At 36.1% G+C, this 20,764-nt stretch overlaps 1 protein-coding gene across 1 annotated transcript in view; it reads right to left on the reverse strand.

Moving 5' to 3' along the window:
* Nucleotides 1-20,764, reverse strand: part of LOC137180919 (hemicentin-1-like) — a 215,344-nt gene that overhangs the window by 47,094 nt on the left and 147,486 nt on the right. Inside the window, exon 11 of the mRNA XM_067586224.1 lies at nucleotides 18,714-18,992. Within this exon, the coding sequence (XP_067442325.1) occupies nucleotides 18,714-18,992 (279 nt within the window). The remainder of the gene's footprint in view (nucleotides 1-18,713; nucleotides 18,993-20,764) is intronic.

Raw genomic sequence — 20,764 nt, forward strand, 5'->3', positions numbered from 1 at the left:
GTGCAGGGCGGCGTCTACTTCCTGCCGTTATTTCTGATAAACTGCGTATCAAACATGGCCGACAGCGCTGCGACATCGCTCCTGGTTTAACTGTATCATGTTTCGCGCTGCGTCCGCTAGAGTTCGCTTGTTCGCTGTATGTTAGGAGAAGGTGTCAAACTGTAAAAACGTCTTTCTGTCGAAACACTGTGGAGCCATTTAGTAACTATCGAAACAAAGCATGAAATAAAGTAAAAGATAAAAACAAGCAAACCTGGTCACATGATCTGTGGGTTACAGAATACGGTGTAACACCTGTTTTCTTCTAATTATGAGTCAGTATAAGTAGTTTTAAAATGAGGAAGTTATAATTACGAGACAAGAACTCAGTTTCCTTCTTTAGTGAAAGCAACGCGCTTCAATAACTTTATAATTCAGTTTGATCATCAGTCTAAATAGTTTTCTTACCGCTTCTGACACCAAACGTTACTTCAAACCAGATGAGAGGAAACACGAGAAGAAGAAGCTTCATAGTTATCGGCGTCTGAAGATTAAACATCATTTTAACATCGCTTGACGAAGCCTTTACTACTCGAGACAGAATAACAGTCTCACCCGAAAAATACTTTCGGTTTCGCAGTTTCCGGAAGCGGCAACAGCACTGACGTCATTACTTCTTTTTATACCATTCCCTACTTTATTTTACACATTTAATCTGTAACTGTAAGAAACAAAAAGAAACAAAGAGCCAGTGCGACAGAAAGTAAAAGTTCTATAAACGGGGGAGGCACATCAAATATTTTTTAAGCATTGGGGAGGGACAGACAACTTTAATTTTGTATTTATTTTAAATACGTTTTTTCTTTTCAAAATACGTGTTTTACCGAGGAGGGTCAAGATTTTTTTTTTTTTTTTTTTTTTTTTTAAAACGTAGGTTAGTCACACCCCAGCCATCTCCTCTGTCGGGTAGAGTAACAGGAATGAACCCAAATACAGAGACTTCAGGCTCTTTATTAAATGTTCGTGCAAACAGGACAAGACTGACAGGAGCAGATCAAACAGAGGATCCAACAGAGACTGAACAGAAAACCAGGGCTACAATACAAACTGAACTAATGAGCAAATGGGGATCAGGTGACTGGACACAAGGGCAGGCTGGGAGCTGATAGGCTGAGGGAAACACAGGGAGCAGGACTGATGAGGGTAATGCAGGGCAGGTGAGAGGAGGAACACATGAACACAGGAGGAGTGAAGGAACACACAACAGAAAACACAATACACTTAATACAACCCAGCATATCAATGAGCAGAAACCATATATATCAGATAACCCTTCAAAAAGTCCAACTCAAAATAAGCCCTCTCCCACACAGTCCAATATTCACAAAACAGAGAAAGTCTGAGGGCATCTGGAGGATAATGGCAACCAAGGAATTGTAAGACAGACTAACAAGAGTCTCTAGAGTCAATAACAGAACCATGACACCCTCTCTGATAAATAACAAACAGTCTCTAACTTTGTCCAAATAAAACACTGCAGGCCTTCATATTTTTCTATTCTGCACAACTGTGAGATTTTGAAGAGTTCATCTTTGATTATAAATCTGTGGTTCAAATTTAAACACAAATGTAGCCGCGAACCAAGAGACGAGAGGTGCTGAGAAAGGATGCTGCAGTTAATCACAGACACAATGCAAGTCTGAATCAGAGTCAGCTGGGTGAAGCACAGACAGGAGCCATGAACCAAACCTCCAGATAGTCTCATGAAAAACGACAGGAGGAGGAAGAAGAGGTGAAGAAGAGGGAAGTCCTGAGACGACAGACAGTCCAGAACTGAGGAGCCTCGTTTCTACAAAAAAAAGGGGAAAAAGAGACAGAAAGACACACAGCTTGATGCTCATGTGTTTAACTGTTGGAACTTTATCCAGATTATTGTCAGCAGGACAGACCTAAAATTTAATGACTAAGTCCTGGTTACACTCACTATGTGGCCAAATGTATGTGGACACTCACACATCAGACCGTTATATGATTATTATCTCATTCTGACACCTTCATCTGCTGCTATAACAGCCTCTTCTCTTCTGGTTTCAGTCTTTCCAGCAGATGTTGGAACCTGGCTGCAGGGATTTGCTCCCATTCAGCCACAAGAGCATCAGTGAGGTCAACACTGATGTTGGTGATAAGGTCGAGTTCACAATCAGTGTTTCACTTCATCCCAAAGGTGTTGGACAGGGTTGAGGTCAGGACTCTGAGCAGGCCAGTCCACTTCTTAAGCACCAAACTGGAAAAACCTTTTTTTTATGGAGCTGGATTTATGCACAAAAAAAGAAGAAAAAAAGAAAAGAATGCCTGATGATCTGACTGAAATATTGTATTTACAGTCATGTGTGAAATTATTTTTCCTAATAACAGGCAACATAAATAAACATGTTTTATTCATAATCATCGTCTCATTGAGTCTAAAAAGTCTCCTCATGTTGTCCTGAGCGCCAGAGATCCAATAAAACAATAAAAGCTGGGCTGCCTCTGTGGTTTAGGGGTTAAGACGTTGAACATGAACCACAACAACACCAGTTCAAACCAGTGTTTCATCTCTTGTGCTTCTCTGCTCTTTGACACTTCTAGTCCTTTGAGTCTAGTTACTGCAGTATCTGCATTTATCTAACACCTGTTTCTCTGTCTCCACAGTTTACCTCCGCCTGACTTCCTCATCGGCTCATCACAATTCCCTGCTCTCTGGATAACACTCTGCCTGGCTCCCCTCAGCATCCCTTCTGTCCTGCTCGGTCCAGTTTTATGCCCAATTCTCATCCTCAGTCTCCCAGCTACCAACCCAGCAATAAACTATCTTTCAACTTTATTCTCTGCCTCCTGCCTCGAGTGTTTCTTGTCCTCAAAAAGTCTTTTTCAAAAACAGATGTTGCATGACAATAATCTTAAAATCCAGCCACAACAGTGTTAGTGACACTGTAGCACCAGGCTGGTGCTGAGCTCCACTAAAAGTCCAACAACAGCTGCAACGCAGCGTCTTAAACCCTCCCACTCTACTCACTAAACCTTCACTAGACTGAAGCTGGTTTGTGTCCAGTTCTGGTTAATGTTTTCCTTCAGAACTTGTAATAATTTCTTGTAATTTCAAATGTTTGTCCTGTAATAGTGCTTGTGTTGTTTAATAAACCTTTTCCACATATTAATATGTGCAATAATTCATTGTGAGCATAAATCTCAGTAGGAATCTTAAAATGTACGTGTTTAACATTAGGTGATGAAGGAAATACAAGATACAAGATTAGGCCTACTGTTTATATTTTACTTAATTATTTTATTTGTAAGGGACCATGTACAGTGTTAAACATAAATGTTACCATTTGATGTTCTGTACCAGAGTTAGTTTACAGCTAATATTCATGTGCAGCCTCTTCAGCAGATCACAATTAAAACATATAACAGCACAATAACAAACAGTATGATGCAACAACACAGACAGCACACACACACACACACACACACACACATACACACACACACACACACACACACACACACACACACACACACACACACACACAATGTCAACTACAAGGACAAATGTATGCTTGACAAATTAAAAGCAAAATTATTTGTGTTCATGAGAAGAACATGAGATGAAATGTAGAGTCAGTGGTTACAGAGCTGAGTAGCTTTTAACAGACTGTTTAATTTGGTTTTAAACGTGCTGATGGAGCTGCAGATCTTCAACTTTAATATCTTAGAGCTTAGAGTCTTTGCAATATGTTTTATATAAAAGAAAAGACCAGAAGGTTCAGCAAGAAGGAATTAAACATTAAAAACCAGTTAAAAAGTCACACACATCATGGTGTTTTCATTTTATTCCTTGTGATTATTATGAGTCTTCACAAGTTGAACAGTTGAAAAGAGTTGAATACTTTTTAAAAGGTGTTTTAGTTCTTCTGAAGGTCTAACAGTTGATCCCTAAAATCAGTTCCAATAATAGTGAATAACTCAGATCTGTGCCATTCACAGCCAGAATATCAGATCGTTCTTCTCTCATTACTGAAGTGCTCTTGAGCAAGACTCTGAACCCCCAACAGCTCCAGAGACCAGCAGATCAGACTGTGTGAATGAGTGTTACTGAGAGACAGAACAGTGGTTCTCTAGTCTACCCTGAATAGTTAAAGGTTAATTAGAAAGTGTGAATGTATTTAACATGAGCCATTATATTTCAGGTTTCACTGAATAGAGAAAGTTTCATTGTTAGACAGTAGAGGGTGCCACATTGCCGAGTATAGAGGTTAAAACAACATCACATGGGGAATTATCACATAACAGTCCATAATCAGAAGTCAGTTAACACAAGTAATTAATTTATAACCTTTTCTATGATAAATATTTAGATTTTTATCTCATCTGATCAACAAGAACACCTGTAGGAAGCAGTGTAGTTTAGAGTCCTCCCTGCAAAACAATGACTTATTATCACTGCCGTCTCATTTATTACACATAAACACAATGATTTAACGTGCAGGAATTAGTGACTATCAGCCACAATCCAGACAAAAACCTGAGGAGCAGATCTACATTTATTTGTCCTCTGATCTGTGAGACAAAGCAACATTTACTCACATCTGACAGGCTGCATATTCAGTGTTTATAATCTTCACCCTCTAGATTCAGTTGACTGGAGGATGCAAAGACAACAGTATTCAGTAGTGCAATACATAACAAATCAAACAATAAATACTCATAAATAGAATATTAAAACAATAAATAAATACATGGAAATAAATAATTAATGAGAACAAATCATCTGTTCTAGAATATATTAAAGTCATAAACTACAAAATCATAGCCTACTAGTTTTAAGTGAGGTTAAAAATATGTCTGAGTAGTAAGAGAAAACGAAAATCAAATATGTAATAAAATGGGAAACTTGAGCCTTGGGGCATTGCTCACCAGTTTCTTCAGTTGTTCAAAGCTGTGTTGCTGCTGCTTCCTGCTGTCACACAACATCTCCCTCTAAAAGCTTTCTGAGTGGTGAACTCACATCAGGCAGGTTCAGGATGAACTATGAGAGGTACCGCACCATGCCGAAGAACCTCATCAGTGCAGCTTTGTCATGTGGTCGTGGCATGTCCATTACTGCTTTGACCTTTTCTTGGTCTGGTTTCAGGCCCTCTGAACTCAGAATGTGTCCAATATATTTAATCTCTGTTATTCCAATCTTGTGTTTGTCTTTGTTCAGCTGGAGATTGATGTTCCTTATTCTGTCAAGAAGCTGTCTCAGCCTTTTGTCTCGAGTTTCTCCACCCTTTACAGTTCACTTATGATTTTATCTTTCGGTGCTAAACACACTTTTCTGGGTGGGTAAATAACTGGAGCTCCTGCTGGATCAATCTGAATGTGATTCTGTCCAGGTCCACACCTCAACCCTGTGAACACATCTCTGTATTCCCTCAGGATGTCTGTTTCCTCTTCCCTGTCCAACTTGTAGAGTCTTCTTATTAGTCCCATTTGTGTGCAGGAATCTCCTCCTAAGATAGCAGGGAAGTTTGTTTCTATTATCTAGAATTTCAACTCATGCACTTCAGTATTGTACTCACATTTCAGCTTTGTCATGCCCAATGGCACCACCTTGTGGCGGGAATACGTCACCAACTTGGAGCTGGACTCCAGTAATGGTGCATCTATTTCAGCCTCTTTTCAAAAGGTTGTAAGACGAATCACGTTGCAATCATTGATTGTATAAAAGATGGACGTCATGACAGCTCCCCAAAACATCTCGATCACCCCCTGGTGGCTGGCTGCAGTATAGGTCATAAGTCCCGCCTCCTCCATGTTAGCGGATGGGGCATGAGCCAAACTAAAAAATCAAAGTACACATCACATACATTTTTCCCATGCATGGAAATAAATAATTCATGAGAACAAATCATCTGTTTTAGAATATATTAAAGTCATAAACTACAAAATCATAGCCTACTAGTTTTAAGTGAGGTTAAAAATATGTCTGAGTAGTAAGAGAAAACGAAAATCAAATATGTAATAAAATGGAAAACTTGAGCCTTGGGGCATTGCTCACCAGTTTCTTTAGTTGTTCAAAGCTGTGTTGCTGCTGCTTCCTGCTTTCACACAACATCTCCCTCCAAAAGCTTTCTGAGTGGTGAACTCACATCAGGCAGGTTCAGGATGAACTATGAGAGGTACCGCACCATGCCGAAGAACCTCATCAGTGCAGCTTTGTCATGTGGTCGTGGCATGTCCATTACTGCTTTGACCTTTTCTTGGTCTGGTTTCAGGCCCTCTGAACTCAGAATGTGTCCAATATATTTAATCTCTGTTATTCCAATCTTGTGTTTGTCTTTGTTCAACTGGAGATTGATGTTCCTTATTCTGTCAAGAAGCTGTCTCAGCCTTTTTGTCTCGTTGTTCCTTGTCTGCACCCACATCAGAATGTCCATCAATGACATTCACAACTCCTCCCAAGTCCTCCAGTCTCTGAGCAATGTATTTCTGGAAAACCTCCAGAGCTGAGACACCAAAGTGCAGCTGTTTGCATCAGTGCAGCTTTGTCACTGAAAGGCGGTGCCCTACTGAATGGTGTGTTCAAGGTACATAGCTTAGAACTGTCCTCATCTAGTTGTATTTGCCAGAATGGTTTGTGTCCAATACAGAAAAGAATTTTGCATTTGGTATCTCTGCCACATCCTCCTCTACTGTCTGCAGGTGATAATGTTCCGTCTTTGTGGCTTTGTTGATGTCTTGGGGATTAATGCAGATTCTTGTTTTCTGTTTGGCTTTTGGACACTGACCAAGCTGTTAACCCAGTCAATGGGTTCTGTCTGAATATTCAACCGAGTTTCTCCACCCTTTACAGTTCACTTATGATTTTATCTTTCGGTGCTAAACACACTTTTCTGGGTGGGTAAATAACTGGAGCTCCTGCTGGATCAATCTGAATGTGATTCTGTCCAGGTCCACACCTCTACCCTGTGAACACATCTCTGTATTCCCTCAGGATGTCTGTTTCCTCTTCCCTGTCCAACTTGTAGAGTCTTCTTATTAGTCCCATTTGTGTGCAGGAATCTCCTCCTAAGATAGCAGGGAAGTTTGTTTCTATTATCTAGAATTTCAACTCATGCACTTCAGTATTGTACTCACATTTCAGCTTTGCCATGCCCAATGGCACCACCTTGTGGTGGGAATATGTCACCAACTTGGAGCTGGACTCCAGTAATGGTGCATCTATTTCAGCCTCTTATCAAAAGGTTGTAAGACGTAACACATTGCAATCATTGATTGTATAAAAGATGGACGTCATGACAGCTCCCCAAAACATCTCGACCACCCCCTGGTGGCTGGCTGCAATATAGGTCATAAGTCCTGCCCCCTCCATGTTAGTGGATGGGGCATGAGCCAAAGTAAAAAATCAAAGTACACATCACATACATTTTTCCCAAAAATGGTTTCTGTCATTTACATCATTGTTACATAATGATTGACAGCTGTGACAGCCGCTGTTAAACCTCCGTCAGGCGGCAGGATGGTTGAGGGGGCGTGTCAAGCTTAAATTAATGTCCCAATGCAAACATTAAATTAGCCTATTAATTTAAATATTGAACCATCAAACACTTCTATTCAAATCACCAACATTCTCCAAGAGAAACATTTCATTTGTACTAGTCAGGGCTGAGTTGTAGGCTGTAATCATTAGACGAGTGTTTGTTCACCGGTGGTGGATTCACCAGGCTTTGAATGACTGACTCAGTGAGTGATTCATAGTAAAAAGATTCAAACCTAGCATCTCTGATGTTTACTGAATGATTATTCTACCTCATTATTGCATGTCATTCAGCAGGTAACTAACTTAACAGCACCTCCACAGGTTAAACTCTAGTTACTTCTTATCACAACAGGTACATAACATAACGTGTTTTATCTGACCAATAACAATAGTTTAGCTTCAGCCATAAATGAAGCAGGCCACTGTTTATTGTTTGTGGATTACTAATAAGAATTATGACATCTGCCCTCGGATACAACCATAAAACTGTTTTATACAAACAAAAACATGCAAAAACATGTTTTCACCATGTCTGTACAGCGTCATCCCCCCGAAAAACAGTGCTGAAAAAATCTGGCCCATGGTTAATGGTTAATAACTTAATTAGTGACCCCTGTTGTATATTAACTACTATGACTCTAGAATTCTGCAGAAGAACAGAACAAATTATACATGAAAATACTGATCAGTGCTCACACTAACATTTAATCAGTAGTGTAGTCCTGTAAAACAGCTACAGGTCCTCAAATCCAACCGTAGCCTTCACCTCCTCTTTTACTGTGATTGCAGAAATCTGTACTCGTCATGATACACAACAAACAAAACCTTTTCAGTATGTTTTCTTCAGCATAACAGGATCATTTCTACAAATTAACTCCATTTGACAGAGAACGAAAGTGATTTAGCAGTAAAATGGGGTATTTCTAGTCAACTGCATGTTTTGGCTTTGTAGAACAAGTTCATCCATGGTATAAATGTCTTTACCTGCTCACTTTTACTTTTTTATACTGTATATAAGAAGGTCGAACAAAACTTATTATTAAATGTAGGAGTAAAAACAAATCTTCTGTGATTAGACTTCTTGGCAAAGTTAGTCTTGTAAAGGTCAAAGTGCGTGTCACTGCAGTCACATGATGATGTTTCAGAGGACAAAACAAATAAATCCTCACTTTCCTTTTTGGAAATTTAGAGTCAACTGAATATTGGCACTGATTATCAGCTATGAACAGTTTAAATAAAAAAACAGAGATTATTTGCCTTCAAATCCCAAAAGCAAGGCACATTTCTTTGTATAACACCTTTAAACAAGGCGATTCAAAGTGCTTTACATAAAACATCTGCAGTCATATTGGTGATTGATATTGATTGATATTGTTTTAAGACAAGAAATGTAAGAAATTTGTGAACCTATGTTTTAAGTGTAATAAGTTGGAGGGGAAAGTGTCCTGTTGATCAGAGAAAAGACATCCAGCAACTTGCCGCCAAAAGCAGGTAAGACCACAAAACTGCAGGATCCGTTCACACAGAGAGAAAAGACACCTGACTTCATGTTTAAGGGGTTAAGATGCCGACCTTAAACCACAGACAACACAGGTTCTATCACTAATCACTATCTAATAAATGCATAAAATGTCTGTGTTAAAGTTTTCTACACTGTCAGGAATAAAAAAAAACATCTACCAACACAATAAATTTTCAGCTATATTCATCATTTATCAGGCTGGTCAACTGTCTGTTAGTTAGAAACAGTTTTAAATACTTTGTATCTGCTTCATAGTTTCATTCAGAGTGTTTTTATCCTCAAAGTCTTCATCAAAATCAGATGTTGTGTGTAAAAATCCAGCCAATACAGTATCATCACTTTTCTTTCTCTTATCAGACAGAAACATTCAAAACAGTCACAACATACAGTTCCATATTTTTCATGTTTTATTCAAACGTTTGAACAGAAATGATAAAGAACTGCTGGAAATTACATGATACCCTGCAAGTGCATCATCATTTAACATGAACATAGATGAACTTTCAACACAATTCAAATATCACAGTCAACAGTTTATAGTTCAGTATGAAACTGAACCTGACTGATTCTGGCTGAGCACATTAAAAAATATAAAGAACACATGCTTGTTTAAAATAAAAAAGTCACATTTTATTTAATTTTAGCTGCAAAATATTCACATTTATTCAAAGCATAACAGCAGGCTTTAGTTCAGTGAAGTCAGTGAGGATCTTTAAGAGCTACAAGCAGTATGATAATATTTGCTGAATCAAATGCATTTATATAGTAATTTTATGCAAATTTTTCTCTCATTCATCCATCAACACTCACAAACACACTGATGGCAGTGAGCTACCATGCAGGCTGCTGGTCTAAACATCAGCAGTAATTTGGGGTTCAGTGTTTTGCTCAAAGACACTTTGACATGATGACAGGAGCAGCAGGGATCAAACCAGACCACATTTCAACTTTATCTTTTAAAGTCCGAGTGACTACGATGGTTGTTTATTTCAGCTGAGGATCACAGATAAAATGTAGTCGATCCTGAATTTAACAGTTCTCATTATTCATTGATATTTCTTAATAATGTTATAATAGTCAAGCTACAAGTGACATTATAAACATTTCAATCTCTTCTGAGCTGCAGCCTGAAATCCTCAGTCAGGAGTCTCCTGGTTGTTTCCATCAAGTCAGCTGATTGTCCAGGATGACTGAACTTTTATTGGTCTGAGACCCTTAAAAATCAGAACATAAATCAATATGATCTTTTAAATCCCTAAAAACTCACTTTCATCACAAGACCTTCTCCTAGTTTGGTCCTTTTAACTTGGCCCATTTTAATTCTGTTGTTTCTTTTATTGTTTTATTTCAATGATTGTTTAATTATCCTGCTTTGCTGCCTCATTAACACATTTTTTTATTTTTCACTTCACTTATTTTATTTTTAAAGCCCAAAATGACTAAAAACTGTCTCAGGTAGTTTGATTGTGTTTCTATGCAGGCTCATGTCATTTATCTATGAACTATAATGTTCTCAACAACAGTTCAGTGGATGGTTTTATAGTTGTATTTCAGCTTGACATTAAACCACTTTATGAATGAAATCAATCTATTGTACATGGACAACAGAGCCTGAATAAAACTGAAATGCATTACGAGGTGATAATAAAACCATCAAAATACTAAAATAAAACAATAAGAACACAACAGAGCAAAGAATCAGAGAGGAAATGACTGAATCTGCTCTCAGTCTGCGTTTTCTGCTAAAGCTGCATAAGAGTGGAACTATATTCCATCAGAGTATTAAACACATACAGTTAATATAACTGTCACTTAATCTTACCACCAGACAGAACGATGAAATTCTGCAAACACCCAAATTAATTTCTATGACGACATTTTTGAACATTTAAAGGTTCGTTTTGGATATTTTTACATCTATCCTTTAGTGCCAGTTTTTGTTTTTCATTAATTATTCCAACAAAATGTTTGTGACCTTAAAACAAGTTTAAGGTCAGTAGCTGAAACTGTTGTGTCCTCTGTTTGTGGTATTTTAGTCTTTTATATTTGATGTCATGTTGTTGCTACACTGCCTCCTCCTGGTCCTGCTGCAGTCAGACAGGAAGTTTAATCTTTCAGTTAACAGGTTTATACAGTCGTCTATTTCTATCTTTAAACCTAAAATCAGACCTCAACTTAAAAACAACTCTTTGGATAAATGAGAACTGGACAAAATGCCCAAACTGCTCCAAAAATGTCTTCACTCTTTGGTCTAAAACTCAAACTGATCCTCCCAAAAATCAAAATACAACAACACAAACACACTTCAGCAGCCAGCTGTTTCAAGCTTGACATTCTCATGTTGATTATGTGGACCGGCAGCACGTCTGTCTGCAGAAGAGAAAACAAAATTTTATGAGAGAAAATCCCACAAGTTCTCCAGTAAATATTCACATGAACTGTATTGAGTCCATCTAACTGATATGTTTGAAATAAAACACATGTAAGACATAATTATGTTGTTACAATGTGTTATTGTTTGTTTGTTGTTTGTGTGTTCCCTTATTGTGTTATAATATATATAAAATAGAGTATTACTTAGATGATTAACTGTCTTGAAATGTAAAATTCAAGCCCCCAATTAAAAAATATGCACTGATTCAATCAGAAAGCATGGATTGAACTGAATGATATTCAAATAATTTCAAATGAAAACATATGGAAATGGATTCATGTGATTTAAAATATTTATTTTTAATGTACTCAGTCATAGATAATGTTGACTCAGTGGCGGTCGTATGTCTGAGAAGATCAAAACAAATGTCAAGACTCTAAACATGAGATAGATATAAAGAATTTGTTGTGTCGTCTGCTCATTATGACTACTGTGATTAAATATATTATCTAAACTTTATTACTTCGTAGTTTGATGACTCCAAGCACTGCCAGACCACCAACAACAACACCAACAAGAGGTCCGAGAACTGCAGCAACAATCCATCCAGTGGAGGAACCTGAAACTGATAAAAAGAAGTTAATGTAAGACTCAGAATGTAACTGTAAATCATGTACAGACATCATAACCTACACAAAGAGAACAACTAAAGGTGTGCATGCTCCTAAAATCTAAAATGATTGACAGATTAAAGCAGCAGTGAGATGACTCTCAGCAGACACAGTGATATTAGCATCGATCTTATGAGCAGTTTCCTCCTGCTGGGCTACACAGCTCAGAGGTTGGTTTTGGTCCCAGTAGTGAGGAGGGTCATGTTGTTGTAGCATCCTCCTGTTTCTGAGACGTGTTGATCCTCAGTAGGAAGGATGTTTCAATCACTGTCCTGTCGCTCCACTTTAGGCTTTTTACAGGTGACTTTTGCTACACTCCTGCCGTACCTGAGATCTGCACATGTGTGTGGAAATCTGTCCATAGTCCAGGTTTTCTACATCCTGAGCCGAGGATCACAAGTACAAGTCTATGATGGACTCTGGATTAACATCTTCACTTTATGATAGTTGTTGTCATCACTAGTATTGATAAACTTTGGTAAAACAAGATATTATCCAACCAGCTGAACATGCAGCTTAGAGGTTTATGTTTCACTGAGACATTAAGTAGCACTAGCTAGCTAACATAGACTTACACTGCTGCAGCTAAACTGCAACAACTACTGTCCAGTAATGTCAAGATTTAAATCAACAGATGCTTCTGCCTGGTGGTGAGTCGACTCTACAGCTACTGAAGCACAATGACAGCAGAGTGATACAGTCTGGTATTATGCAGCAGGAGTCTGTTGAAGCTAAATACACTTTAACTCATGAAGAAAAAGTCATTTACATTCAGTTTATGACTAAATACCTTCAGATTCTTTTTCACATGTTCATATCTGATAAATATTTAGAGATTTCTGGACACATTCACATATTTTAGTTCACATGTTTACTGAGATACAGTTTTACTCTCCACACACATTTGCTAATAATACAGACCCATAAAATTCTCTTTTTAACCAACAAAAGCTCACAGCAGCATTTTGTGGTTCTCTGCTGCAGCCTCATGCTTACACAACATCTATTATTGGTTGAATTAGAAACATGATAATAAATAAGTTCTGCTTGTAATCAACCAACAGTCAGTTGTAATGAATGAAGAAAGTGTTTTGAAGCTACATTTCTACAAACATGTTTGTCATGTCTAGTATTCTCACTGCAGCACAATGACTGAAGAGAATATTTATTCATTTCAAGTTAACATTTTACAATAATCACTGCAGTTCCAAAGCCTATATGTGTCTTCATGGTATCATATTATTACCAGGATCTATCATTGGATATATTTAGAGTTTGCTTCTAGTTTTTAGTTTGACTTCAGTTTCTAGTTCAAGGAAACATATTTTGCTCTTTGTGGTTTTCTGTTATTTATATACTGTTATCATGTTGGATGTTAAACATGGTCAAAGTTCCTAAACATCTGTTGCAGCGTCCAATCAGAATCAACCATCAACAATGTAAATATGGAAGTTATTGCAGCATCACGATCTGTAACACAACTTATGAAAATAAGATTCAAGCAGCCAAATGATAAACTGATGATAAACTAAACTGCTGATTCTTTGTAAAGGTTCAGCAGATATTACATGATTTTATTATTATTATTATTATTATTATTATTATTATTATTATGAAGGAATGTTTTAGTTTAGAATAGTTTTAGTGAAAGTGAAATATCAGATGATGCTACATATAAATATTTGTTATCAAATATTAAACATGTTTGTCAAAGGTACATAAACCTCTTATATTATCAGCTCTTCATTGTGTCAGAGAGAAATATTTGATCATGCTGCTGAATGGAAAATTGACCATCAAATTTATTGTAATTCTTATTTTGCAACCAACAGACGCTGATGAAACATTTCACTGGAGTGTATTTATTTATATAAGAGCAGCATTTTATGTGAGTGACAGTAGATTAAATATTATAAACAATATTATAAAACACAGCCTGCATTGAATCAACATCTTTCTTAAAACAGTTACAACAAAAACCTGAATATTAAAACCTTCATGAAAGTGGAATTCATTACAAAACTCATCAGACTTCATTAGTTTTAGTGAGGTGAACTTAATAAAGTGATTGAGTTTATATAAGTTGGTTTTCATTGTGATGGACAGTTTAGATTGATGCATTTATCTGTGTCAAAGTATCAAGAGACACACTGATCCAGTATATACTGGATTGATACCAGTTTAGATAAGTTATTAAAGTATTATTGGTTATTGCACAGACAAATCATCCTGTCATATACACATTAAATACAATTTGTAGGCACTTGTGTTATAAAATAGTAACAATAACCTTTTATAACCCTCTGGAACTATGAACCACTTTACCTCTGAACAAAGATAAAAACATGTAGGTATATGTCACTTGTAAGTGATGAATATTAGTCTGACCTTACACAAAGTAGAATGATCCCAGTCAGTTTAACACACTGAGGTTTACTGATGTAAATATTTTTCTGAATAATATTCAGACTTACAGCACATACATGCAGATGTAGAGATCAGTCATTAAAATCAGGACTCACCAGGTTTGTTTTCAGCTGTTGTGTCTTTTAAGATGCCACCCAAAAGGAAAAAGGAAAACATAATTATTCTTGTGAGATATCAACATGACAGACAGGTAACACTTTGTTAGCAGGTTTATTTAACAGAACTGATTGAAAAAATAAACCACAGTCTCAAATTTCACAAAGATCCTGCCTTCACATTCACATGACTGCACTCTGCTACATGAAATAACTTTAAACAGAAGAGAGAAGAAGCTGATCATCACAGTCTCTGACTTCTCTATGACGTGTATTTCAGTTGGAGCAGAGGATGTAAACGACATGTTCAACACAACACACAAACAGACGGAGACTGAATATGACTTTGTATGGTGTGTTTTTTAATCCTCACAGCACCACTAAGGGAGGTTTCTTTCTGGAGCAGCTTTGGGTTGCAGCCGACACAGATAAGAGCCACAGTGAGGTTCAACCTGTAGGAAGACGTTCTGGGATCAACTGTAAGAGGTTTTATTTCTGATAATCAAGACCGCTGGTGAGTCTGTGTCTGTTGGGAAAAGGGAGGTTCTGTTTGCTTAAAGCTTCAGAGACCGAGGTGCTGATTTACAGATTGTGTTCATATGTTTTCACTTATTAAGTCTCAAATTATCACCACTGAAGTACACATTCTATGTATTGTACTTTCACTTTATTTGATCTTATTTTTATTAATGTTATCAAGTAGGTTTTATTTTCCATTTTATGTTACATTAATGTTTTTTTACATGTTTTTATGTTCTTTTCATGTGAAGCACTTGGTGCATTAATTTATTTTGTTGTAAATCACTTTGAGCTGCAGATGATACTATATAACATAAATAACTGACTCATTTAGTTTAATGTTATTATTGCCGGATCTTTTTTGAAATATAGTTTCACTTTAAGTGAATCACATTAATTTCCATCATTTTTAGTCAGCGAGTTAAAATCTGTGATGTTGAGTGATTCATGTTATCACTCATCATAGTTTAACAAGTGGAGTTCACCCACTATAACTCCAGTTTAACCAGTGTCAGGTCAAATAATGACCTATTATCTACTCACTCTAAGCAGGTCATATATTGTGTTTTCTGTTGGTTGGTTCAGTCAGATACAAAACACTTACAGCTGGTATTTAGTGGGTGTTAATATTTCTGACAACAAGCTCTACTGTATGGAACTAGTTTTTGTGGTGTAACTCATTTCAATACAGTGATGCATAAATCTTCACTTAATAATTACACATACACATATAAATAACTAGTCAAATGTTGGTGAATGTGAGAAGTGAACATTTGTGGTTTCAGGTCCAGACAGAGGAGGATGATTCTACTCCGATGTAAAAGTCAGAATGTAGAAAGGTTCCCTGTTGTTTTCATATTAATCTTCACTTTAATAATCACAACGTAATGCTGGATTTGAAGTTAGTTCTGCTTGTAATGAACCAACATCCAGCTGTTCCACAAGCAGTGAATGAAGCGTCAGGAAGTCACATTATCATAAACATGTTTGTTATCTACGATCCTCACTGCAATAGATGAAGATAAAGTTTTACTATTTTAATCCCAAAACCTTTTTGTATTAAATTAAAGCTCCTTAGTGAGCGTCAGTCTGTTTTAGTTCACTTGTGGTACATTCATACTTCAGTTTCATAACCTTTTTGTATTTGTGACGAGTTTAATGATTTAAATCTGTAAATCACCACATGTGGTGTTTTGATGTTTGTCTTCAGGACTGAGTTGCATCAGCTGTTTGTCTTTTACTGGGTTTGTGTGTGAAATATTTACTAACTTCTTATTAACTTATTAGGTTCAGACTAGTGATTAACTGTAACAGGTTGCAACTTTAAAACATAATGAATATCTTTACTGGTAAAGTCCACATTACTGTGTTATTAATTTACCAGTAAACATCTGTAGCTGCAATCAGAAAGTCATCAACAATGTAAACACAGAAATCATTTCAGCATCACAACTTATAATCAAACTGAAAACAAGACGAAGGCTGTTTCTGACATCATTTCCTGTTTACTATGTAGTGCACTATACTGACTGTCCACCATTTTATTTCAGTGTCTGAGTTTGTACATTAATCCATTTTAATTATATTTTATATATTAATCTATTTTTTTCCACTTAAATTCTCACCATGGAATAAAAAAGTAGAGTCCATGACACGTTCACTACTTTATGTTACAAATTCACAACACAAAGCTCCACATTTTATAAATGTGAAAATCACCACTGTGAGACTCTACAGCTGTCAGTGATGAAGATAAATGATGATGATGAGTGAAATCTCAGTTTGTTACTATTTATGGATGTAAAGGGAATATTGAATGAGTGAATGAGGAAGTGATTTCAGACACAGACAAAGAGTCCAAGAGCTAAATGCTAAAAATGACAACGCTAACATGATCATGTTTATCAGGTTGACATGTTAGTTTGTTAGCATGTTAGCATTTGCTAATCAATGCTAAACAGCTGAGGCTGATGGGAACGTCATTAGTTTTTCAGGTATTTTTGCATGAACCAAATTATTTGACAAATTAAATTTTGACCTGATGTTGGTGATAAATGAAAACTCAAAGAATCATCAAATGTATTATGATTCATCCTGACGGGACATGAATGAATCCATCCAATAGTTTTTGAGATATTTCAGTTTGGACAAAGAGATGGACCAATCAGCAATGCCTTCCAAGAGCCACGACGCCAGTGTGGCTAAAAATAAGCTTCAGGAGGCCAAGTGATAGAAAACTTAGCTGTTAATACTTTGTAAGATAGTTTGTGTATTTCTTTGTTGTGTGTGTGAATAATATTTATTTATGTAATTTAAAATGAGAGGAAAATTACACAACTAATGAACATTAATGAGTAATTTATTTATTAACAATATTTAACATAAATCACACTGATGTCTTTAACATTCAGGCATATTGAACTGGAGCAGAGCTGGTTAGAATCTGTGATGATGATGATTCAGTTTATTATTATTATCACTCTTCAGTCTGACAACAAGTGGAGCTTGTTACTGTAACTCTAAACTACAACACTTTACATTGTTGTCAGATAAATGTTTTGACTGTTATTTATTACCTCTTGAACTATATTGTCCATTCCGTTGTAGGCTGATTGTGTCATTAGGTGTAAATATTTCATACGAACTAGTTTTTGTGGTTTAACTTCAGTGATGAATAAATCTCTACTGGAACCAGTTCTGTTATAACTGGTCACATCAAGTCTGAACTTACAAACAGCTGCAGCAGCCGACTACAGGAAACTAATCTTAACATGACTGACTGAAAACAGACACAGTTCAAGCAGCTGGTGGATCTACACTGAAGTTCTTGTTCTGTGTCGTCATCTCAACTTGCAATACATCATCAACTGTAGAAAAAAGGGGCTGAGATTTAGGAATATTATTGGGTATCAAAATGTGGTTATTTTCTGTATGTGAGGAACAGTTTTAGTGTTGAGAAATTCTCTGACATTCAGAACCAAATTTGATACGTAATTATTCAATCATCAGCTTCTGAGAATCAATAAGCATGTGTGTAAAAATCAAATGAGACGTGTGATTTGCTAACCAGGAGATGTGTTTCAAATGTGTTTCACTACTAAACATGTTGCACTTCACTTCTCAATGATAAAACTTTCTGTCCTCAAACTTTTTCTCTGAAACTCTTCACAAAAGTCATAAATATAATAATCAGCATGTAACTGTGTATCATGTATGTAACACATAGTTGTCATGTATGATCATTAATGTACAGTCACATCCCACATAAAGAACATTAATAATGATGCATTCAGAGTGAACAAAGTCAATATTTAACTCAATTCATTCCTGTGAATTAGACTGTTGGAGTGTTTTTGCAGTCTGGTGTTACTGGTAACTGTTCAGACTGATCTCAAAATGAGTTATTAATTATTTTACTCCAGATCCTCTCATTGATCCTCTTATCACTATTGATTAATGAAGTGGAGTCACAGAGCTTCAGTATAAGTGTGTGTCTGAAAAATAATAACACATGAACAATTTAAGTTATTTAAAGAATAAAATATGACTTGAAAAAACTCACCTCTGATAGGAACATATGTCTCAGAATAAGTCGTATGGCTGATTTCCTTCTGTGTGGCTTCACAGCGGAAGCTGCCGGCTTTGTTCACAGTAGTTTGGAGGATGATGTTGTAGAGGCCGTTGCTTTCAGAATCCTGTGTCTTCTCAGCAGGAAGTTTGATTCCATCACTGTCCTTCCACTCTACCTCAGGTTTTGGAAAAGCACCTCGAACTACACACCGCAACGGCACCCCGTCCTTTGTTTCTTTAAGTGTTGTGATGTATGGCTCTGGAGCTGCACCTGTGAACATAATATGTAGAACAACAATTATAACAAGACAATTACAATATCACAAATGTAACACTGGTATTTTTTGTTCATTCTTTCTCTGTTTGTATATGAAGATTAAAGTGTGTTTTTGGAAAGAAAAACAGAGAGAAACAGGAAAGCACAGCACACCTTAATTATACCTCTGACATTGTTTGACAGGACGTGATATTTCAAACATTTTAAATAATTTACAAACATTTTATAACTGTTCACAACTAGAAACACTGATATCATGACAGAAGCACAAATACAGCCAAGAAGTTGTGCTATAAAAACCATGTTGAGAAGAAATCATATGAATGTAAGTGTTAATAGTTTGCTGTGACCTTGTGTCATCAGGTCTTACTTGTGTCAGAGACAAAATATATTTAATCATTCTGCTGAATGAAAAACTCATCAGTATATTAGTTGAAATTGATTCTTGGCAGCCAAGAAAATCTTATAGAAGATTTCACTGGAAAGTATTTTATTTTTGCAACAAGTAAGGTGAGCATTTTATATCAATAAGGGTGGACAAAATATGAGAAACACCTCTCACCATCCATCCATATATACTAGCTTAGGACAATAATATAATGTTAATGTATCATTAGAGATGCACTGATCTAATATACTGGATTGATATCAGCACAGATAACTTATTTAAGTATTGAGTATTATCCTCATGTGGCTGATGCACATTAAATACTATAAATACTTTATCTCAAATTATGAAATTGTAAAAATTAAATTTCATGAACTTTCTAAAACAATAAATCTAAATGAGCACAGATCTAAAAGATTCTGGTGTCTATATGTTATCACTTATATGTGATATGTAATTTGTCTCATGTAAACTTTCTGAATGCTAACCTGAGCTTTTTATTGTAAAACACTAAAAGTGTGATAAGAAAAAAAAATCAAAGACATATTCCAGGTGTTAAAGGCTAAATAAATCATACAAGGAGTAAAATGAATACATAAAATAAAAAAGTTCAGACAATTATACAACTTGCGTATGTTAAGAGTCTTTAAGGCTTTGGAGTTTGCAGACTGCTGTATGTTTGTATTCACTTATTTGTGTCTGTGTTTGTATTTTATTTCAACACCCTGATGAAGCTTCCAGCTGAAACACTTTGGTGTCAGTCATGTGATATTAAAGGCTTTTTATCATTATACTCAAGACTCAGATGCTTTGGATTTTTTCCTCATGTTTATGAACAACATTGTGACCTTTGAGAACATCTTTGTCCAGCAGGTGATTTTTAGAAAAAACACTTTTGTCCACTAAAGAAAGACGCACTCCAGATGTTTCCTTCTTTTTGGTTTTTGTATGTACTGTTCTCATTGATGGAAACTGTATATGAATGTTGTTTGTGAATGGGAAAATTTGCTGAGATGCTAAAAAGATTTATAATTTATAATATTAAGAATATTGTTTTTGTTCTGAACTACAGACATCATAAAAAATCTTTAGTTTAGTAATAAAAATGAACAGAACTGTGCCAATGAATATATCGGGCACAATTTTTCAAATAACAGTAAAACAGGACTTTTATGTTAAATGTACAGACCAGTGACGTCATGATAATCAGGACTCACCTGGGATGTTTTCAGCTGTTCTGTCTTTTAACCTTTTAAGATGCAGAGGTTGCATGCGACCCGAGATTTACATGTAAAAATAATAAATAAATATACTACATATCTTCATTTGACTAAATATGTCAGTACACACATATTATATCTCGTTTGAAAGCTTAAAT

This window comes from Thunnus thynnus, chromosome 4 (genome assembly GCF_963924715.1).
Source record: "Thunnus thynnus chromosome 4, fThuThy2.1, whole genome shotgun sequence".
NCBI lineage: Eukaryota > Metazoa > Chordata > Actinopteri > Scombriformes > Scombridae > Thunnus > Thunnus thynnus.